The sequence below is a fragment of the Zootermopsis nevadensis genome, unplaced genomic scaffold, assembly GCF_977971745.1.
Source record: "Zootermopsis nevadensis isolate Lab colony 2312 unplaced genomic scaffold, Znev_1.0 Znev_ptg000013l, whole genome shotgun sequence".
Lineage (NCBI taxonomy): Eukaryota > Metazoa > Arthropoda > Insecta > Blattodea > Termopsidae > Zootermopsis > Zootermopsis nevadensis.
In genome coordinates, this window is record NW_028259145.1 from 9,431,191 (window position 1) to 9,456,101 (window position 24,911).

Consider the following 24,911-nt stretch of genomic DNA (forward strand, 5'->3'; position numbering starts at 1 on the left):
GGAGGATGAATATAATTATGACTTGAGAGAAGAATAATTTAACGGCGGATAACGGGCCTAATCTTTGAACAGGCTGTTGCCTACACTCATAAGAGCCAATAGCCTCCATGAATTTTTCCCACGTGGCTGGATAACACACTCCAAGAAGACATGAAGACCTAGACCCTGAAGTTCCATGTATTCTTTACCTCGAAACGGCAGCTTTGTCCCAGGCGCAATAACCAAGCGTGCCAACCAGCCGGACTGAACACGGTTTTTTTTCGTATCCAGTACACACCATTCAGCATGAGCCGGGCTCAAAGCATGATCCAGTGACAGACTATTGTAAACACGATAATGAAACTTGAGTTCCACAAAGAGCGGAAAACGTGAGTAACTGAAGGTCTATGCTCCATTAACTATACTATTATTCCGAGCTACAGAGAGCATCATTAAATAAACCAAGACTCCATGGAGTTACTTAGTGATGGAGCGTCTAACGTCGGTCTTGTAATTAGGTCACAGATGGACACAAGAATAAACTTCCCAGTAATGGATACCGCTCTGTGCCGCGGATAAAATATTAAAAGCATCTAGCATTAAAGTCTCTTACTATGGTGACACAAATTTAAGGCCGAGAGATACACACATCTGTCTGATAGCTAATTTCATTTTCTCAGACGCTACAGTTACAAGAAAGACAGTACCGTAAGAAACAGAGCATGGAATTACCTTCAGCATATTTTTAACCTTCCCATGTTTTCACTTCTTATTCGATGCAACATAAACCACGCACCTAGCGTAATTATGTAAGTAAACTGGTCTGTATTGTCACTACGGAATAGGCAGCGTAGTTTCTCGAAGCTGCAGATGTATTTCTTTCAAGATTTGTTTCTAGAATTTTGAGATCGCGCCCACGAACAATGTTAAAACTTGCCTAATTTTAAAATGTTAAGAATCTGCTATGAAGATACTCATTTCTCTTTTATGTGTACGACTCTCTCAGGTCAGGCCACACATTTCTCTCGTCTCACGTCAAAGAAGTATTCTCTTATTGCGAATGCGGGAATTTGCAGCCTTATTAATTTTCTCAAATTATTACTTATTTTTGCATATTCGTATTTTAAAGTATCATTTCGTAGGATTTGTGTTTTTAACGGCGGTGAGTGTGACGATGGCTGTTCGCCCTGATGATGGAGGCAGCAAGGACCTCTGAAACGTCTGTAAACTTATACCAGACTACACGGCGCTGCATTCCAGAAGACAGCCATCTTAAAGTATCAGTTTATTTTTAATCATGCTTATTTATCCATAAAATGCATGTATGATGTTTCTATTCTCCTGTCTTGCTGTCCAAGTGTCAAAAATATAAGTAACTTATCACGAGTGACATTGACAGAACTGTACAAGATGTAAGAAGAGTAATTAAAATGCATGTAGGGCAAAAGCATAGAAAACAACACGGAAATTTTAATTATAGAATATCCTAATTAGTCATCGCAATGATTAACATTTAGACCTGAGAGCACTGCTTAATCCGATCTTATATCCTGACGGCTGCTAAGTCACTTCCGTGTTCGGGTCTCATTAGTTATTTGACGACTGTGAAAAGACTCACTCACTATATGGTGCAGGAAATTCTTTGAAAAGTCGATTGCATATTCGGTTTGTCAAAGAATAGCCAATTTTATTAATGGAACTCAAAAGTTCATAACCGTGTTCACAAAATCCTGCCATCGTACTCTAACCTGACCTAGCTGAATCCAATTAGCTGTGAAAAGACGCCAAATGAAAATTGTAATAGTCCACTTTACCTCAGATCTAGAAGTAACGTTGATATCTGTGACAATTCGTTGTTGTAAGTTACATAAGTAAAAATAACTTCAACCAAATCATCATTGCTGCATTACATTTCACAGTACATTTAACATAGCAAAAGTATCTCTTTAGCCTTAAGTTCGTGTGTAAAATTTACGATCGTATGCTTGTAATTTTTCTGAATAATCAATGAACCTGATTTGTGAGAATTTTCCAGAAAGTGTTTTTTTTTTTTTCGTTTCGAAAACTTTTGTGACGTTTACCCTTTGGCCTGGCACCGGCGACTTACTAGATACTTAATGCTGTTCCTCCAGGTTTGGGAGCTATATAGACTCACAGATAGATGCCAACGTTTTGGAGACATACTGCCTCCATCTTTAAGGCTGTAGATCGAAACGGTGTGTTAACCGCACACGTTGGCCCCTACCTACGAATCTACACAGCACCAAAACACAGAAGACCAAAAACATTATCACCACCGCCGTGAAAACCTCAAATCTCACAAATGAGGCGCTGGATTTAAAGTCTCCCAATCAATTCCAAAGATATTTTAAGCAGTTTAAAATGTGATCTTATGTGAACAGATTATTATTGTTAAAATAATATAGGTGATTCTTATAAACTGCTCTCTCATGATATTATCAAGATATTTGGCCACCAAAAGACGATAGCTTGACGATTCTAATCTGAGAGACGAACAGGAAAATATTCCACCCACTTTCAGATACAATTCGTAGAAGTATTAGTTTGATTATATTGGAAATTAAAAATAAAAACAATTTTATGTCTCGCCTGATAAGTTTGTATATAAATTAATCTGTGATTCTATCCGAAAGAGTTAATTTAAAAAGCCAAGATATTCTGAAAGAAAATCTGATTCGTCATTGCATTTATAATTCTTGTCCTTATTATCTTACAGCAACAATGAAATAGTAGGCCTACAATCAAGCAGGCCACGCTAGCTTCATTACAAAACGTTTCCTAATCATCAATGTTTATACATAATCACAATTAAACCCCGCAAAAGTCATTCTATCATAAAATTTACCACCTCTTATAACATCCTTAAGTTCAATGCCGAGTTTACAAGAGCCCATCACAACAACCTATCCCAGGCCAGACAAATCCAAGCGGCATACTTACACCCCGGTACTTTAAAACATATTTAAATAATATTCACCCACCTATTCGTTGGTTATCCATGTAGTTCCATTATATTTATTTTTCCTATTAAAATTTTGAATGCATTCTGATCTCCTGCAGCTGCATGATTCTCCCACATCAACCTCCTTGATTTGATCATCTTCATAATATTAGGACAAGATAACGGAATATGAAACTTCTTATCAGGCGACTTTATTTACCTTCCCATTACGTTCTTCTTTCGCTTAGGACCAAATATTCTCTTCGGAACCCTGTTCTAATCACCCTTAATAAGATTATTTCTACAGAGTGAGAAACCAAGTTTCGGTGACGTGTAAAACTGATATTATGAATTACTGTGCAAAATTAACATTTCTCACACAAACTAGAGTTACTTGGTTACAATCTCAGCTCTCAGTAACAATCCTTAAAACCGCTAGCAAAATACAAGCTCTAAATTAGAATTATAAAACGTTACCGAAAAATAGTCTAAGTTTTACTAAATAAACATAGGCCTATATCTTGGACACAGTAAAGAACATAAAATAAATTATCTGTCTGGACACATTCTAAAACATGTAATAAATGCCCTTTGTTGTCGTTCTATTCTTTATCTGAATCTGACTTTCCTGCAGACTTGAATAGTCTGTAAACCTTGTTCAGTTATCATCTTCGGTCTGGTACCAAGCCAAAATACACCATCGCATAAATCTGTGAGTATCATCACAACCGAACTACGTCTGTCTATTCGTAGAGATGTCGTACTATCAAGTAGTACGGTGCGACCTGGTAGACGGATTGAGGATAAATACGGCAGGCAGTAAGGGAAAATCTTCCATTCATCGCAGGCGACTTGTCAACTGTCAGGCGGTGCTCATGCCACTATAAGATCAGCGCAGCCCACATTTTGTTAGCCCTCTGCCGTCCCCTCTCATCATGCAAATCTCGTTCTACAAACGTTCTTTTACAGATGAAAAAAGAACCTGAGACTCTTCTCTTCTTATGTAAGAAAAAGATACCAAGAATGAGATGATAAGGTAAACAGAGACAGATGAGAGGGAGAAAAGAGACTCAGAGCCCAAAGTGACTCCATTCCATTAACTCTTGACACTTTCTTCAAACTTATTCAGTAAGATAATGTTTGTCTACTATTCTCGCCCTTCTTTAGATACGTTCACCCTCATGGATCTTGTCCTCATCCACCTCACCACTGTCTCCATTCGCTTACGTCTTCTGTGTCTGGATTTATGTCTCCTCACTAGTCGCTTCTAGACGTTTTCTAGATATTATGTTTCGTTTCTTGATAGAGCTACTGACGAAATCGTCGATAAAATGAAGTTGAATCTTTACATATTTCCTCACATCGGTTTCTTGGAGGTACAACGACTTTAAAATGTATCGTAGAATTTCGTACACATTAGTGAGATTAAATTTAAAGTTTATTGATTTTGATAACATCACTGTTATTAATTTCTCATTTTTCAGCATTACAAATATTATAATAACATTATTCAAATAGCGAATCGTAAACTTGTAGCAAAATAAATAACTTAAAATTACAAAATTTGTGGTTTAGAAAGAATTATTACAAGCTATACAATAACATAATACATTAAAAACTACATCAATTTTAAACTGGTGGTTGGTGTGTTACTACATTCGAAATGTGTCGAGTGCTGTGGAGTGTCGTGTTGGTATCTGCTAATCCAAGATCCTCTGGTGCAATTTCCATTTATTTCAATTCACACGATCCTTATTTCCTGATAATTTATTACCTAAGTTTTATGCTGTAATCACCAGACATGCTGATTTCCTCCATTTGTTTCAGACTTTGTATTAATAACAGTTATCTAGGTGTTATGGAATTAACAGAGTTTTTTAGTTTTAATTATAATGTGTTTGGTCATTTTCTTAATCAGAGCTCTCTTAACTGGCTACTCGGGTTATATAATACCTGAATCCCAAGTAAGAAATAAATAAGACATAGTGTCAGACAGACACCAGTACACTCAATTTGTGGGTTTAGTGGTTAGTGTTGTTAAATTTCTTTTAACATTGTGCAGTCGATTTCTAAATATCAACCTTAAATGAAAATAGTGTATCTGTAACTGACATATCAATGCTGCGATTAATAAACGTTAGTGATGATTTTGCACGCTACGCTGGTACTGTGTTCTTTTGATGACTGTACTGTTTCTGAAAGAGAAGGGCAAAATTCAAATTTAACCACTTTTAGGCGGATTAAGCGTGAATCCACTGCATTAAGCAATGTCTCGATTTCAGTAACTGCTATTCAGAAACGATCCGAGACCAAGATCATTTTTGTCTGGCGCTTGCATCGTTATGACTGTTAACGTTTGAAAGCTGTTAAGGGAGCAGTTAAGCCCCAAGAAGTTGCTCTGCACCAGACTTCAAATCAAATTAAGTACTTTGGGCCTATCGTTCTTTCTATGTCCTGGCTAATGAAGACGAATTTACTCTCACTAATAGCACCGGTGTAAGGTCTACTTCTCCCGCAGCAAACCGACTTATTTGAGCTGTACTCCTCCAGTACGCCTGTAAAATGAGTTGAAGAAGAAGATCCTTTTGCGACTGACATAACGTTCCCTAAAGCAACGCAGTACGTGTGAAGTTCATGAAGAAATCGTTACGATTTCGAAGTAAAATGAGGGGCTCCACTAATTCTGAACATTCCGCAAAAAAACTCTTTTAAACACTTTGTAGCTTAGATGCGTCATGTTTGTGTTGAACTAAGTATGTATTTATTATTCCAGTCTATACACAAACTTAATTTAAAATGTTGTTGTTAAACACGCTGGAATTTTTTACTAAAATACTACGACGATTATGGAGTAAATATATTCTCTTTTTTAACAGTGTTCCCGCACATTCGTACACTTATTATCAGTCTTTCATGCCTGAAAACGTATCACATGCCTGATCATAACATATCTTTGAATACCAGAGAAAATTATTATATAACACTTCTTCATTGAGACCCGAACCAAAGACAGTTTTCGTGTTTGTAACCTTGGTTCCTGCAGTCTCGTCGCCGAAACAATCTTTTTCTTTTGCGCTGTTATTGTATCGTCCTTATAAAGCTGAAACATCTTAATCGAGGCTCGAACAAAGGACAGATGTTTGGTGTAGACGTGAAATTCGGCTCACGGACACCTCACTAAAGAATGCATCTGGGTGGAAATTCCTGTTTGTATTGATTCCAATGTGGATCTAATTGTTAGATAAATAAATGGTGGTCTTCTGGATTGTTGTGCCGTGTAGTATTTTTGATGTATGCAACAGTTTCAGAAGATCACACTGCTTCCATCTTCAGCCATAAAGGCAGAAGAAGCGTGTGTCTTGTAAAGTTGGCATAAGGGCGCAACAACCCCGATGAACATATCTATATTTATACCGCCGTTGAAATCTTCATATATTACTTGTTGAGTGTTATTAATTTTATCTGAAAAGAGTGCAATTTGTCAGAACTCCTTAAAAATTAAGTTAGATGCAAAACAATTCCGTGAAGTCATCACCATGAAATTCCAGATATAACAGTCTTGATTTTTGCGAAACTCACCCATGTTATTAGTGCTAAGTGTTTCTGAGACAGATTACGAGTCATGTATTTTCCAGCATCTGTCTCTAGGAGATATTTAGAAACCAATGTGCAGAAATAAAGGAACATCATACAAATCCCAACCACCAGCTTAGTTTGGTTCTAGAGTGTAGAATTTCGCTGGTCCTCCAAAACACAGGTCTGAATGGAAAAGTAGGGGAAAGTGCTTTACGCAAGTTGGTAGTTTAATCCTCTGATTCAGAAGCTTATATAAAGAATATTTCCAAATTAAATCCCGTATCAAAGAAAATGCAACGCTTCTCTGTGACAAGGATCGATTGCTCAATGAAGTTTAGGGAAAATATCGCTGTTTATTCTCAGAAAAATTGTATTCTGAAAGAAAACTGCAGGGTTAATGAATGTTAAGACAGTAACAACAAATGCATCCAAATTAATAAGATATTGTAGAATTTTAAAAGGTGATTCACGTATTCCACTGTATATAAATATTAATTCTTACTGGTGTTTTAACCATCCAATTATACTAATTAGCGCATCATTTCGTACCAATATTTGTATATCTAATTTGGCAAACTCTTTAAAGATTTACACTTTTCGACAAAAGAATAAGAAAACCTATTTGCTTTACTTTCACATAACATATATCCTCTTTTTAACCTGTATGGGGAATGGCTTGCCAAGGAAGCTCTGGAGGGAACAGGAGACTTAAAAATTGGAGGAAGAGTGATAAAGACTGTAAAGTATGCAGACGACTTAGTAGTATTGGCGAAGGAAGAGGAGGAATTACAGAACATGATGGACAAGTTAGTGGAAACAGGTAGAGAGTATGGAATGGAAATCAACATTGAAAATCAAAGGTAATGAGGATAGCACCGAGAGCAGAACCATTGAACGTTGTAATTGGAAACCAACAGCTGGAGAATGTGGAGCATTTCAAGTACTTGGGAAGCATAGTCACGACGGACGTCCTATGCACCAAGGAAGTAAAAGCAAGGATAGCCATGGCCAAGGCAGCTTTCGTCAAGAAGAGGATACTTCTCACTAGCAAGTTGGGCTTGGAGATGAAGAAGAAACTAGTGAAGTGTTACGTATGGAGTGTCGCGCTGTATGGAGCAGAGACTTGGACACTCAGGAAGAAGGAACAGAAATACCTGGAGAGTTTTGAAATGTGGTGTTGGAGAAGAATAGAGAAGATCAGGTGGACGGATCGAGTGACCAACGAAGAAGTATTGAGGAGAGTCAACGAGCAAAGAAATATTCTGCAGGCGATTACACGAAGGAAAGCTAACTGGCTGGGACATATTATGAGAAGGAATGGATTACTGAGTGATATCACCGAAGGCCAGGTTGAAGGAAAGAGAGGACTAGGAAGAAGATTGATACAGCTAACCGACGACCTTAAGCAAGGAAAGAAGATGACGTTCCAGGAATTAAAGCGAGAAGCCGATAATAGGGACAACTGGAGAGCTCTGTTTGGGCAGAGCAATGGACCTGTCGTAAGACAGAACACTTAATAATAATAATAACATATATCCCTCCTCCTTTTTCGTAAATTTATTTATTGACGCTTCTTCAACATCTCAAACCATATATCGTCGAATAAGACGATGATAGTGAAAGAATTGGAAATGATTTGGAAGAAAGCGGACGTGGCCTAATTTAAAGTACTCCGAAGATACTGTGGAAAACTACGAAAACCCACAGTCAAGACAGCCGGTTTCTGGGCCAAGATTTGAACTAGGGAACAAACAAATACGAAGCAGAAGAGTTAATCACTCGACCACGAGGTTCGGTTGTTTTTTCGTGAAGTAATAAAGCCTGCAAATACGTGTTTCTGAAATTTCCTAATAAAAGACACTGGAAGATAGCAAGAAGACGTCAATTCAACGTCTATTTTGGTAAAGGAGTAGATCATCGTATTATCTCATATTTTGTCGTCATATCAAGGTGCAATCTGCTGTTTCTCAGCTACTTGAATTTATTAACTCCGTGAAACTGTTTTGATTATTCGCTTTCAACATTTTCAGTCTTAATAGGCAACCATTTTTATCGTCTACATAAATATATTTTTCCACATTGAACACAAATTGCAAGTACTTGTCACAGATACAAATGCTTACAACAGACACGTCTCACTTTAAACCTCAATCAAATATAGAACTTGCCTCAGCAATTAATATAGGCTGTTAAGCAGTTTACATCTAATTCTTGGCGAGAGTCATATATTGAAAAATATATGGCCTACATCTGGAGATATATATTTGGCAAAAGCTAAAATGAATCAGAATTCCACGTGTGAGAAATTGTTAAACAGGGTGCTCATAAACGTAGAGTCTGTTTTCAGAGAATAATACAGAAGCATATAAAAGAAGAGAAATTGATAGGAACTGTAAATAACTTATAAAACATAAATTTACAATACAAGGAGATCGATTTTTAATCATTTATTAAGGAACATCTTCAGAATCTAAAACACACCACATTGACATAATATTTAGTTTAAAATTTGTGTGACTAAATAACGTTTCAACCGGGCATATAATAAAAAAAATACTTTTCACAAACAAATACAGAACTATTTCACACGTAGTTCTGACATGAAATAATGGTAAATATTTATCAATACTAATTGATACTGCATAGTATTTTGTATCCCGACGGGTACATTCTACAATTAACACAAACACAGTTCTCTGGGACTGTAAACATTTGTAATGAATAAGCATGTATTGCCTTTATACTGCATATGACAACATCGTTAAACTAACTGTAGTAGCAAGAAAATAAGACTACACTAGCAATAGATGTGGTTAGCACATCATAACATACAATCTATCGAATTTGAAACTGAATATAAGAGTCGAAATTTTACATATGATACACTTTAAGGCATTCATTTGCAATCTACTTGGATAAAATTATATGTACTACAGAAATATTATAATATGAATTAATATCAAATTAATAATGCAACTGATGTAACAGCAGGCCGGAAAACAGACAATATGGACTGAGTGGTAACAAGCATCACAAGACAATAATCTGCTCCAGAACATCATCATATTCTTTTAACGCTGTTAAAAGACACATTAATTTTTCCACATAAATTTTATTTATATTGAATATAATTATTAACTTTTATCGCAATGATTTCTATACAACTAAAAGAGGTCGAAACGTCACCTAGACGGCTAAAGTAAATCGATAATTTACGATAATTCATAAGGAGAAACCTCCTGATTTGCGCAGTTTACCTAGTGTTATTAAAACAGCGAAATCTATGAGGTTATTGAAACACACATTTTCGTATATCAGCGGGGCTAAGAAGGGCATAAAGACAATTAGTGGAAACAGTCATTTTAGAGCTGTTAGTTTGAAGATAAAGGATGAGATGGGAGGATAACATTTAGATTCATATTAGGGATATGTTTTGTACCCAAGGGTTGGTATCCCTATGTTCACTCAGTAGTGGAAAAATACGAACATATTTCGTCACCTATATTCCATTTCCAATTGTTTATATATATTTGCAACTATCTATGAAACAAGAAGGCAGTGAAATAACCTCAATAAAAATAAATACGAAGAAAAATGAGGTGATGTTAATTATTTGCTTACTAGTATTCTTTGTAATCTGAGATGTGAACAATCTGTCTTGGCCAATTTATATTTTCCAGGTTCTTAAATCATAAATAGGCCTATAAAGCAACATCTTAATATTCTCTATTTGTGTACGTTTTATCTTAAATTATTATTTCGGATACAGTACACATCTCGCAAATTTACTTCATCAGGTATTTAAATGTTCAAGTAACGTGTCAAATCATTTCACTCACGCGCTGTGAAAGCTGAAAATCGAATAATTAAAACCGGACTTGGTGTTTTAATTACGATATGTTCCTAGAAAGTGCAACTAATACAGGGACCATAATGTTGCACAGACTCTAAAGATGAATACATAAGATTTCTTTAGTTTACTGCGCAACAAATTTAAACGTTAACAAAGAATTTTTCTGCCGCTAAGTTCTGCACATACTGATCAATTCTCTTTATTTTATAAATAAGCAGAGAAGCCGACGATTTTTTACAGTTAGCGTTATCATTTTAGTTAATACAACGAGAAAAATGTTCAAAACAGAAAACATTAAATCACAGTTTTACTTTTTATTTATGTGGGAGGAAAATATGCTCGTGTTTAAGAAAAGGGTGCAAAGGAAAATATTTATAAATACGAATTAATACACATTATAAATAAGTATTGATAATGAATTCCCATTAAAATATCATAACAGTGAGCATATTAAGATGTATGATGTGAACGAAATATGCACCATGTACTAAAAAGACCAGCATTTATGTCAGAGCTGTGAACCGTATAAACCCGGTGTTTGGCGTTTATTGTCTTCTTTATGGAGAACTTAATAAATAGTTCACTAATTGCTTGTCTACAGAGATCAGAAATTCATACAAAATGTTGGTCCTAATATCTAACAGTAAGAGATCAGTTAGGAGAAAAGACGTAGATGAAGATAATATTAAAATGGGTCTTAGATAAATAAGTACTAGGGTGTGGCATAAATTGAATTAGCTCAGGATATGTGCCAAGAGTTTGCTCCTGTAAACATATTAATGGTCTCCGAATTCCATGTCAGAAGAGAAATTTCATACCCAGCTGAGGTACTTTCAATTTCTCAAAAATAATTCTCCACGGCGTTAGTTTGTTAGTAACACGAAAAAATTTGTATTTTCTTACTGAACGCAAATTTTTACAGATTGTTTAGGTGCGTTTCCCTTATGAGTTAAAGCGGTCCCATTTTCTCAGCATCTCTCCTTTATAGCTTATGTTATTTTGAAGGTTCCAAATAAACTGGACTTTTATTATCTTTGATTCTTTTAGTTATTTGCAAAACGAAACCAACTAATGAAATAATTTAAAATTACAGAAAGCAAACGACCTATTACGCATGACTATTAAATGCTATTTTGTAGAGAGTACATTGTTAATGGTCACAATAACCGAAGCTGATTTTATCGTTTTGTCGGTTTCGATAATTGTTTTATAGGAAATTACTATTACAGGTGTCTTAAAACCTTGCATACCGTGCAGTGTATTAATATATAAAATCATGCATACAAACACAACTGTTTACACATTAAATAACATTTTATGCCAAACGCGTTTCGACCTCAAGATGTAATCATCAGTGGCAAAAATATTAATTCATTAGTCTGTCTATTAAAATCATACAGTTCATGAAACGATGATTTGTTATAAAGCACTGTACGAGGTTGAACTTTTAAAACTATACTTCATGCAATACCACACTGAACGTTTAATTGCACATGAGTTGGTGTATTATCTAAATTGAGTTATTTAGCTTAATGTCCACTGGCCCAAGTTTTACTTGAGGTTTCCGTTGCTGGTCTAATACTCACGCAACGTTGAAGTTCTCAAACCAGGCACAGACAACGCAACCACGGCTCACCGTAGACCAACAACAGAAACATCAAATAAAACTTGGGCCAGTGGACATTAAGCTGAGTAACTCGATTTAGATAATACACCAACTCATGTGCGATTAAACGTCAGTATGGTATTATATGAAGTTTAGTTTTATAAAGTGCGACTCTTTACAGTGTTTTATAACAAATCATCGTTTCATGAATTGTATGATTTTAATAGACAAACTAATGAATTAATGTTTTTGCCACTGATGATGACTTCTTGAGGTCGAAAAGCGTATGGCATAAAGTTTTATTTAATGTGTAAACAGTTTTGTTTATATGCATGATTTTATATTACAGGTGTGATTATATACTCGTCCAAGGATTCCTACCGAATGTCTATAGAACAAGCGATCGAAAAGTTGGGGCCCGCAGTGCTCAGGCACTTGAAAAACGGGTCGTTCCCAGTATCCAAGTAAGATTATATACAAGTCTCAAGCCTGAAAATCTTCAGTACACTCTCAGTTTAATTATAATTGAGCCCTGGGGAAGATTAATGGATTCAACTAAGGATATTGGAATTATCAAGAGTAATAATTCCACGTCAAGTAAAATAGTGTCCAAACTGCAAATGAAATCTCACTGATGAAGAGTTCTGAGGTGATATGTTGCGTGGTGACGCAGTCGAAAAATCGATTCTCGCTTAAAGACAAAAAAATATCCTGTTGCGTGACTAAGTTGCAGTAGTTTCAATTAACACCTCCACAAACGAATGACTTGGCTTAATAAACAAATTTTTAAACCACAATATTTAAACGTAGTTGAAACCAAAGACGAATACAAATCAGTAAAGAATTTTGTAAACAAATCATTACCTTATCCCTTATCTTTAATTTCTTAGTCCGGCAACGCTAAAATTAACGTTAATATTATCCGGTTAGCACATTTTAAAAATAACGTATGCACACGATAACTTAAGAATTTACTTGTGTCAGAATTAAAATTTATTTCGTTCTTCAGGAAAAAGAATATGAAATCAACTTCCATGGAACAGAGCTACAAATTTGATACTGAACTCTGAGCGATTTCGCTTAACGTGAACCTTCTCCATAGCCGTTTCCATGAAACACGAAATAAATCCCATTTTGCAACCAAGAAAAATATATCTTAGAGTTTTTGGATTTATTTTTACTCTCCCTTTCCTGTGGGGGAGGGGAGCTTGCAGCAGTCGGCAAACAGTGAGTCTGCTACATCAACCAGGTCGATAGCCCAGCCAGCACCACAGTGGTATCAGCTACTGCAGTAGGCTTTAACAAAGCTCACGCAGAAACACGCTCATCCCAACTCCAGGGATGTACACCAGCAAGTTTCGTTGCGGCCCATGTACACAGTTTAGCTCATTACCCTAGATTTAATCTTCTTTAAAACATTAAGTGTTCTCGAGAATAATCTACAAATTACATTATACTTATCAAAGGTTAATAGCATATATTTTTCAGAAACATTTGGATTGTACACGTGTAAGATCTTAGGATCTCACGGTGGTAAAGATGTTGATGCTTTTCTTCAGAGTTAAAACGTAATGCAGATTCGCAGGGAGATACCAAAGTTTCGGAAAAACCATACCGGAAAATGGAGACATTATCTTTCTTCAAAAACGTTGATGTCCACCTGCGAGTCTAGACGGTGTCAAAACCGAAAAACATCGTCAAACATCAACGCACTTTAATAATCTACAAGTATTAAAACAATTATTTTGCAATATTTCCTGCTAAAGTCATCACACATAAACATCATGCCATTCGGTTCTGTGGAAACTCTGACTTGTTATTAGATATTTGCAGAGGTAAGTATACAGTTTCTTAAAACGTGGCCGCTGTAAACACGATGCGCAGTAGATTTGGATGGGTCCAAGACCAGAGGTAAGAAATTAAAGGGGCCAATCCATTGCCGACATTCGTTTCAAGTAAATACTGTACATGTGTCAGACTAATTACTTCGTCTGCCCGTCTACTTACACGCATGCTCCGAAGACGAGCCAGGCTCGTCCCCACTTTCCACCACAGGAACACTCTAAATACGAGTAAGACTCTGCACCTTGTTCATCTTTTCCGTCTCAAGCAAGAATCTTCTTCCGCTACACTAACGGATATTCTTAATGTGAATCACGTTATGTCGTCTCCATGTTCCGTACCAGGCATATTCTGAGCACATAGTTCTGACAACGTGTCTGTCCGTCCAGCTGGGCGGATTTTTATGAACATTTATATGGAAGCTATGTCAATGGAGGCTAGTCTGAAATTGTACTTTTGGTGGTACCAAGATGGCGAAAGTATGAACTGGTTAGGTCGAAGTAGCATTACCGCCATCCAATACAGATCCTTGTAATGGAATATGGTAAAGTTCATCGAAAAATACACTACTTCGGTGTTATAAATCTTTGAAAATACACAACTACACGACTTCTTCATGAAACAAGAGATTGCTTCCACCAGGTAACGATTCCAAGATCAGCTGTTCACGAGTCCAGTAAGCTACCACAGAGCTAAATTGTTTACATATTACAAATAGGTCATTTGTCTTTATGGTTGATAGATTAAAAGTCATTTTGATAAAAATATAAACTATAGGTTGGAGTTTTTTCGATTAGTTTGAAAAACGCATTGAATCAAAGTCAGAGCCTTCTATTGGAACTGCGATGGTCATTTCAATGATGATAATACTTATAACGGTGAGCTACTTAAATTGTATTTCAATTCACTCTATTTGAGTTTGTAAATAAGAAGAAAAGTAGGTATATGTACTTTTTTTGCCGATCGATTCCTGAGCTTATACGAACAATATTTCTTGTAACGCTTGCAAGTATGTGTGATATGTTACAGATCTGTGTCAACTTACTGGCATTCAGAACGCAAAGAAGAAAGAACTCACTTGATTCTCTGTGTAATCGGTACAGACTGGACTTTCCAGCCTCGTTTAAGGCAAAGCCACGTAACTAACTCTCGGTGCAATATACAGAGTGTAACACTGCTGTATACGAGGACACATGAACGAGAACTTTTGTAAAGTAGAACAAAACCTATTTAGAAACACACAATAATGTAAGGCTGTAACATGTCAAACAGGCCTGTACAGGGAACTATTGATTTATAAAACCTGATGACTAGTAAAGAGGCGCGTCTGCTTTCCATATTACTGATACGCTGTTCGATTTTTCGACGAACCATTTAGGTTCGTTGAAAACTGAGCTGGTTAAATTTTTTGGTTATATTTTATAGTAGTCTTTGTTTCATAATCTAAGCGCCATAGCCCTTTATAAACCTCTCCCAATAAGCTGAAATTAATTTTATTTGACAATAACAATTTAAAAGTGTTACTAGTATCTGCAATTATACTGCAACTCCTGTGCCCCAGCATACTTGCATTTTTACAAACAAATAGTAAGACAGTGTTAGGTGAGTCAATTCTCATCAATGCGCGATACGTTTCACTGGGCGAATAGAGGAGACAGCTTACACTCGTACATAAATTGTTGGGGCAGATGCAAATGTTTTATCAAATTCGGTTTGTTTGTTCTCGGGTCATTTTACGCGAACGGCCTGACAGACGGCCTGAAAGGGCGACTTTAATTCGCAGAGCTGTAACGAGCCTGAAAGCTGCACAAAATTCATAAATGGCATGCGCTGCAGAAAGAATTTAAATACGCTCATTCCCCATCTCTGTCTTTTTTATCTGAACGTGATAGCAACGGGGCAGTCTCACCTCCGAAATAAATTCCTTCCTTCAAATTCAGAATTCCTTTCTGATTAAACTTCCACAGTCTCTTCAAAACCTCTACGACAGGTTCTGTGCAAAATGATAAATTTACTCAAGTAATCATGACTTTATTGCTTTCGGTCCATCTTGACACCAGCTCGTATTTTAATTAACGGTTTAATTAACCGAGCTCAAAAGAACCGTCAATGACACATTTTTGGCACATCATTACTTTAACTTCAGTGACTAATACCCTCTGCCAGTCACATTTCGTCCTTTCCTAATTTTCATCCAAACTTTGTTAACGTTTCTTAACCAGTGAAGGTCTGAGTCGATTCCAGGAATCTTCCATTACGACCCGTCTAGCGAAGACCAAAGATGGGTCTGTCTTTCTCTCATCGAGTACTACGATGTGCTGTGACCTGAGTAATAATGAAAACACGTACAGCAGTCTTTCAGCTACCAATCAATACTTGTTAAGTCTACCCTGGAATTTCCTATTAAAGGCAGCACCAAAGTATTCGTTTCTTTTATCACTTTATTTAATACAACAAGACAACTCCAATGAAGAAATAGAGACCCTACTCTAAATACGGGATGAGCAGAAAATGTACTGAAGTTAACTGTCTTCTGAGTACTAGCACTAGGGCATGCCCTGATGATGGAGGGAGCAAGGACCTCTGAAACGTCGATAAACTTCTACTTGACTGCACGGCACTACAACCCAGAGGACACCAATCTTCTTCTAACCGCCGTGAAGACCTAATATATTATTATACTGAAGTTCTTCGAGGCTTTCCTCAGTCCTTCCATTTGAATTCCGTGTCAAGAACACTTTCTCTCCCATCATCTAAAATTAGGTCCATTTGACATTGTTCAATACCTTAAAATTTAAAGTTTAATAGATATGCAGACAAATTCTGTATAGTAATAAACGTAAATAAGCCAGGATAAATCAGTACAATGGCGGCCGTTAAGTACCCGGTAAGGGCAGAGGTTTATATTTTCTAGACCGGTTATAAACCTCACTCAGTTTCCCGTACAATTTGGCGTTATTCCACCCACCGACTTTCGTCGTCCTGAAGCGAACCACAACCCCAGCACATATACGAAATTTCTTTCGACCTCAAATGGCGAACTAGTGGGAACACATTGCCTGTCACCAGGAAGATAAACTATTAAATTAAAACTGGGGGTAGAAATCGATAACACAAACTTTATTTCAGTTCGTTCTTTGATACGAAGAATGTGCTTGGCGAAGTTTAACTTCTATCAGTATGTTCTTTATCATAAGCATAAGAAACTTGAATCTAGTACAGATCCCGTTACTTCTTAACCACACACACAACTGTATAATTGGTCCGTGAAACCGATTTACGCGTATTCTTAAATAACAACCACCATTCTACCTAAAACTTGTAAGAAAATATCTATCAAGAAAGGAAAATGTGATCTAACAGGAATTTATAAGATATAATAATAATAATAATAATAATATATTTGGTTTAGAACTATATACAGAGATCTGTGGCCGCCTAACACCAGGTTTTCACGGCCACAGTCCTTACATACGTAGCACTATTAGCACTACTGCTTACTACAACTATTCACTAATGCTACTCTACATGACTATTCCTTAATCCCTAATACTACTTACATAACTCTTTCTTATTGCTCTCGTGCCTTCTACCCCAGTGGCAGTTCTAAATTCCTAATTTTGACCTGTCTTTTACATCTTACTTTGTACAGAAATTTCCCTACATCCCTGACCTCCGTGTCATTCGTAGTGCTTAAAATTTTCTTGAAGGCCAACTCTTCACCAACGGTGAACCACTTGTTCCTCAGGAGCTGTTCCCTCCACCTCCCGGTTTCCGTACACTTTAATAGTATGTGAATCTCGCTTTCTGTCGCCCCACTTAAAGGCCATATTTTTTCATCCATGCCCCCCCTCATCCCTCTCAGCTTCCAAATACCCGCTCTGAACCATGACCATCCCTCCCTCTCCACCCTCGTACAACAACCAGTGTAACCCTGTCTACTCCACTCTGATTTCATCTCCCCGTACAACGCCAAAGATCTCTTTTCTCTAATTTTAGCAAAAACGTTCTGTCGTTCTATGGCGTTTTGAGGTTTTCACAGAGGTGAGTATGATGATTTCTGTCTTCTGGGTTGTTGCGCTGTGTAGTCTGGTAGATGTTTACCAACGTTTCAGGGGTCATACTGCCTCCGTCATCAGGGCGATGAATTCATTTAGAAGTTGAAATTTTTCAAAATTATCTAGCCCTGCGCGCCCTTCGGATACATCCCTACACTTCCCGATTTTTCGAAAATTTTGAAAAATTTTGAAATTTTTGTCGATGGTACGCCTTTGAAAATTTTGAATTCATCACCCTAATGATGGAGGCAGTATAATCTCTGAAACGTTGGTAAACATCGACCAGACTACACAGCGCAACAACCCAGAAGACAGAAATCTTCAATTTATAAGATGCCACACAATCTTTACACACAAAGATATTAATTGCAAGGAAATTTAATTTCTATAAAAAGAACCACACAACAAAGGCTAATGTAGCTTAATAATGCTTATCCACATCACTTGCTTCGCTACCGATTCGAATTAATACGCAGGGTCAGTAAAACGACCCAGTTATTTATTCTGTGAGTCGATCTAAAAAAATGTATCGGAAATTCAGTTAATTTCACAATTGGGATTTTTAAATTCCCACGGTCGAATATAAACAAATCCTGGTATATTCCACGTTTTCCGCTATTACACCTACACTAACACAACACCACAAAACCAATGGGCATTTTTTGAAATTCCCTAATTCAAACATACGGTTGAAATTACTTTGAATCCTATCTACTGCACATTATGTTTCTTGTATTACTGCAAATATATCGCCATAGTAAACTGACAGGAGTTTATGAATTTGAGATTCAAAAAGGTAAACCCTGATAAGTTAAGCCACACACTTCGGACAAATTTATTGTTGGCCTCTCAGGAGACTAATTACAGTTTCTCTATGTGTAAAACTGCTACATCGTATAAACATCTGCACACAAGTACGAATACAACTGAAATAAATTTGTATCTTTCTTTTACTATAGTATACAATCCCTTCAATTGTGAACACATGAAATCATGTATTTTTCTCCTTTCCTTAACCCTGCACTACTCAATCCTTATTATTATTAACCAGGAATGTATATTATTCTACCATAAGCGGTAAAAATATTCGGCAATTTTTCTGATAGTCTGGGAACCACTAAAAATAGTTTACATTTATATTAGTGGGAATTTCATTTTTCGATTTTCGAATTTTAACCTTGACAACAGTTTTAACTGAACGAATAACGTTCGTAGATCGATGGATGGATATAATTCCTAAACCGACCCGATCCACTTTCTGAACTATCTTTATAAAAGTACAGAAAGTTTAATATAGTTCAAATGTAGTTGAAAAAAGCTTTAGTTGTATGACAGACAAGTTCATATTGCTCTGGGCTATTGATACGAAGATACTTAACACTTATAATACATTAGTAACTATATATTCCGCATACTTGACAAACAGTAAATCTACGTAATTACGAGTTTCACAAAACTCTCAGAATAAAGAGCTATTATTTGTCAGCACAGCATTAACTTCTTAGTGAATTAAATTGTGACACGTTCTCTTTCTCTCTGAGGTAAACACTGAATTTCCAAATACTATTTAGATGAGCTTCGTGCTTCAAATGGTTAAGGTACTTTTACATTTGTGCATAGCTCACATCGCAGTAAATATTCCTAAGTTTCATAAAGTAATAACAACCGTTTCCCTTCTGATAAAATAAGTTCTAGTTCAAGATAAGTGAAGTTAATCCCATAAAGGCCACATTTTTAATATAAACAAGATTCATCACGACGTCTTGCAAGAATAACTACTGGTAGTGGCAAAGTTTGGCTTTATTATTTATCACTAACACATTCGCAATAAATAATTTTAAAGTAAGTTATCTCTCAGTACAAGATTCAAACTTCAGCCAACTCCACTTAGCAGAGGAATTTTAAGAAACTATGCCGCTTAGGAAATTGTCTTCTTTCATGGAAACCAAAGGTCACTAGAACTCGCCACTGGACCCAGATATGACTCAGGCGAGTGTAGTCCACACACCAACAAACTATTTCTTCATGATCCAGCTTCTTGCATAGGCTTCTATCTGCAGAAGTGTTCTCTTTCCTATCGATGCCAATGTCCAACCCATTTTATCCTTCATGATTCATTGGCCATAGTAAGAGTAACCTTACAAATTATGAAGCTCTTTTTACATAATTTTCTCCATGTGGCAGCTTATTTCACACCTCTTTATGTCAACTGCTTTCCCTAAAACTGTTTTCTTTTGACTTTAGGTTAAGACACTATAAATTTCATACCAATATCAAACAACAAATAAAATTATGCCTACATTTCCTCATTTTTTAATATTTAATGTTTCAGACGGGGACAAAAAGGTAACCAAATTCTGAATTAAATGGTGGAAAGCATATCCTCACGGTATTTTCAGAATTATATGATCATTAGGGTGACCAAATAAATAAGAAGGCTGAAACGTATGGAACATTAGAGTGGTTAAAAAATGGAAAAAAAAGTTTAGTTGAGTTGAGTTTAGTTTAGTTCAGTTCAGTTAGGAAAGGAGTCACTTTTGGATAGGTGTAGCTGATACGACAATATTAAAACTGTTCTTAAAGAAATACGATGTGAGATTGTGGTCTGACGCGCCTGGCCTAGGATAATGTACAGTGATATAGAAGTGGCTTTTTTCCTTTAAATAACATCCTAGAATTTATAGTAAATAAGTACTAAAGCATCGAAATCTTATCGTCTTATTTATTCACAGTCAGGATAGTCGGTCTCCGGGCAGAGATTTGAATTCGAGACCTCCCGAATACGAAGCAGGAATGTTAACCACTCGATCATGGCGTTCGGTCTGATGTTATTGGTTTATATATGCTAATTTATGATATGGAATAAAATGACGACCAATCACACAATTTGACAAAAAAAAGTTGAGAAAATTACGAAAAACGTCAGTCACAGACAGTGGATCAATCATGAATCTAGCTTATTATCTCGGGAATACCAATTTACAGCACGGTTATTTAGTACTTTCGAAATATAAATTTGGTGTTGTAACGTGAGAACCACGACGTTATTTTTTAAAATAAATACACATTACTTAGCTAATAACATTTTTAAAGAAAAAGACAAGAGATATGTGTTAAATGTATCTGCATATGTTAGGTGATGTTCCAAAAACTATTTTTACAGCAGAACAACTTATTTCTTACTATCTCCAACACGAAAGTTGTCTGTAACTGAATTGGACGGCTACAAGTATTTCGGCGTGTTATTTTCCATCTCACTCAGAACATTAGCTGCCTTTCTCAGTATCTGTCCCATTTCCGAGGAGAGCCTTTAACGTTACCAGCAGCTGCAGCCGGCAGCCCTTAAGAGCAATAATTTTACAGCCGTTAATTTCAGAGCATAAAGCAGTACTCCACTACATACAGGTCCATGCGCGGTAGCGCATGGAAGAGGCTGCAAGTGCTACTACTGCAGGCATGGAATAATGAGAACTGCGACTTCTTCTTGACGGAAGAGTGTTTTCAAGTCCCTGCACAAATTTGTTTCTCGAATAATCTGAATAAACTAAGGAAGAAACATAGTAACGAAGAAGTTACTTCACTAAGATGGCTATGTTCTGGGTTCTAGCGCCGTGTATCTGGTAGAAATTTACCAAACGTTTCAGGCGTCCTCGCTGCCTCCATCTTCAGGGCTATGATCATCCGACTTTATACTATTATGTAAAGTAAGTCATACAAATCCGTATCGAAATTACAAGCTCCGAACAACACAAATGCGTTGCATATGCCCAGCCCATTCATTTATAAAAATAATATAACAGCCACATTTTTCACTGTTGTTGATATTGGTCTCTGTTCGTGCAGACTCCGCACTAAAAATAAATGGCAATTAGTGTAATGACGCAGATTACACTAGAAAGGGCAGGGAGAGGGATGCAGTATGAAGGCCGGCTAGTCTGTTCCATTACTGATTAAGTACCAAAACTAATTGAACTACGTGACTGAAATTTGTGTGTCATGGATGTAATGTGTAATTAAAATATGGGACCCTAAATATGAATCCCTAAGTGTGTGAGTCTACACGTTCCCTTGTTGGCAAATATGAATATAGATGTCTTCTAGGTTGTTGGTTCCTGTAGTCTCGTAGACGTTTACAGACGTTTCAGATGTGCTTGCTACCTCCATTATTAAGGCGATGAGTAAGGCGGGCGCAAATTATTTTATAAGTCTATAGGATCAAGAAGCCAGGGCGTGATGCTGACCACTCACCCCTATCTAGTGTCGAGGTCAAGAATAAGTAGGACCTATACCACCTCTCCCCACAAGTTTCTAAGTGGTGTAGATTGGGGCAACTTTATTTTACAGGATCAAACGACGTGAAAGAGGTAGTGAATATTCGAGATCATAACACATGTTGATCTCTGTTGTAACTCTAATTTTCTACAGAAATAAAGTCACAAAGCACTTACATTTTACGCGGGCGTACGTTATAGACGGATAATCAGAAGCGGAGACTCCACTGGTATTACCTAGACGTAGACGGAAAGATAATTTTAAAATAGGTCTTAGAAAAGTAAGTGTGGGCTGAATTTAAGTAGCTTAGGGCAGATCACAGATGGGTTCGTCAACGTACACGAAACTTATGTTTCATAAAGTGGGGGAAGGGGATTCTTTGGGTGGCTGAGCGACTAATAGCTTATCAAGAAGGGCTACGCTTGTTGAGTTGGTTGAGTAATTAACAATTCGAGTATATTCTAATACGAGCAATTACACAGCAACGGCTTACTGCATGTAATACTTAAACTAGTGTCTTTTGAAGTTACTAACAGTCTAGACAGTAAACAGGAAACTGAGTTTAGAATCCCAAAGGACAGCCTTTTATTATGTGCACACAAAATACGGATAACAATGGAATGACCGCTTAGAGAACAAATCAATAGTCTATACCACATACCGGGTGTTAGAGCCAGTACTCAACGTCTATAGCTGAAGATGGTCTTGATTTTGTACTTTCATAATTTGAAAAACAATATTCTTTAAAAATAATAAAAATGATTTTATTTTAGAAAAATATTCGTATATCACAGGCATTGAAGCTGATGTATATCAGAGTTGTGAGCACATTTTAATGAATCTGTCCTTCATTTTGATTGAGTTCGTGACTACGAAACATATCGTGGAATTAAAATTAAGTCTACGTAAATGTACAAAGTAACAGGCAACAGGTATGGTCTCAGAGCAACTTGTCCCTTAAGACTAAAGATTAATAAAAACATATTCAAGATCAGCCAAGTTCTCCTGGAGTTATTTTGCCAGAGGAGGCTTCAACGTTAGTAGATTACATACAAAACACTTTAAATTTCTCATTACTGTTCTCACCAGCAGTATAATTTACTCTAATAGTACATGAGGCCATATTAAAAAAATGCAACAACTCCCGACAAAGTTATCTTGAGACAGAGATTTGAGGTTTCGGTGGCGATGAAAATTTGGATCTTCTTGTGATTTGTGATGACTTATTTGTAGGTGGTTCCTTACGTTTTGGAAAAACCTAACAGCCACCCATACTCAGGAATGAGGTATGTTCGCCTAAAACTCTTGTTAGTTTCTGCCAAGACCACACCACAGCCCAGAAGACCTCAATCGCATCCTGAAGTCCGTGAGAACCCCAAAACTCAGTTGTCTTCTAATTACATGCGCATTGTCTCACGATGTCAAGGGAAACGTTCATGTTGAGAAACAGGAATTGCTAGACAGGGTAATGAGAAGAGCACATGGCCATGAGGGTTCATTACAGCCATTATGAAACTATGAGGGACATAACATGTAACGGAGCGAGAGATGAGATTTCGTACCTAGTCAGCTCATCGATATATCAGGTTATCTACTTTGTCACAAAGTAAAATTGCTGCAGACATAATGTGTTCAGCTAAACTATAAAGGGGACTCCAATAACTCCGAATTAGGAACTTGACGTATACGCCAGCAGCATAGAATAATGCGATATTACGAAACTTTGCTTTAAATCTGTATTAATACCAGCAATTCCTATTTCCCAAGCTCTTCTTCATCAAGTAGGATTTTGTGGAACGACTAAGAAGTTTGAAATAAGGCGCTGAGTTGTTCAGCTCTCGTGTACTTTACGGCTAGATCCACTTTGTGCAGTAATAACGCTACGATAGTTAAGGAATTACACTGGTCTAATAAATGCTGTACTCGAAATGAACACGTGCGCGTCCTATTCTACTCTTGATTATTCTGACCGCTGGTCTAGAACTTTAGTATTAAGTACGTTTGGCTTCCATAGACTGTTTACCAAACTAACAACTCCCTTAAGAACGCATCAATAGTGACTTGGCTTGCCGACATGGAACGTAATTTCAAAATTTACGAAACAATCAACGTACTTCGAACACAAAACCACTCTGTAGAAAAAATTCAACCGAAAAGAGATGATTTTTAAAACAGAACTGTAACATTTCTCCGGAAAACTAAGTGATAATTATAAACTGTAATATTCTAAAGCGGATACCTATTATATACTTGAAAGAAGTATTTATTTCAAACAATGACTAGATCATTAATCAGATCAGGCATGTCAAATTCAATGTAAACTATGAACCTCTTAAAATAGAGTGTATTTTGGGTGTCATAGTGTGAAAAGGGAAACTAAAAACCGCCTCCTTTTACTAATTCACAGCTGAAGCTTAACATACGAGGCGCGTCCACAAAGTAAGTTTCCCACTCGTCCCACAGCTAGCAAACCTTATATTGCGCGAAGCGACTGTGCGTACGTGATAGAGCAATGACGTAGCATGGCGCATGCACTAACGGTACTTCCCGCGTTCTCACAGTAGCATCGTTGCAGCTGTTGAAGATGGAGGTTCTTATTCCAGCTCCCGCCGACTGTGAAGTGCGGTCAGTGATAACGCTAGGCCGCACACGGCTCGACGGACAGCAAGTCTCCTGCAGGAGTTCAGCTGGGAGGTGTTTAATCATTCACCCTACAGCCCGGACCTCGCTCCCAGTGATTTCCATCTTTTCCTACACCTCAAG

At 36.9% G+C, this 24,911-nt stretch overlaps 1 protein-coding gene across 4 annotated transcripts in view; it reads right to left on the minus strand.

Moving 5' to 3' along the window:
- The window catches only part of LOC110834116 (zwei Ig domain protein zig-8-like), a 520,500-nt gene that overhangs the window by 151,981 nt on the left and 343,608 nt on the right, over positions 1–24,911 (minus strand). For 3 of the 4 annotated variants that reach the window (XM_087348580.1, XM_022072950.2, XM_087348581.1), the window contains one exon: positions 22,325–22,384. The exons of the other annotated variant lie outside the window; for it this stretch is intronic. In XM_087348580.1, the coding sequence (XP_087204706.1) occupies positions 22,325–22,384 (60 nt within the window). The remainder of the gene's footprint in view (positions 1–22,324; positions 22,385–24,911) is intronic. 4 annotated transcript variants of the gene reach the window in all.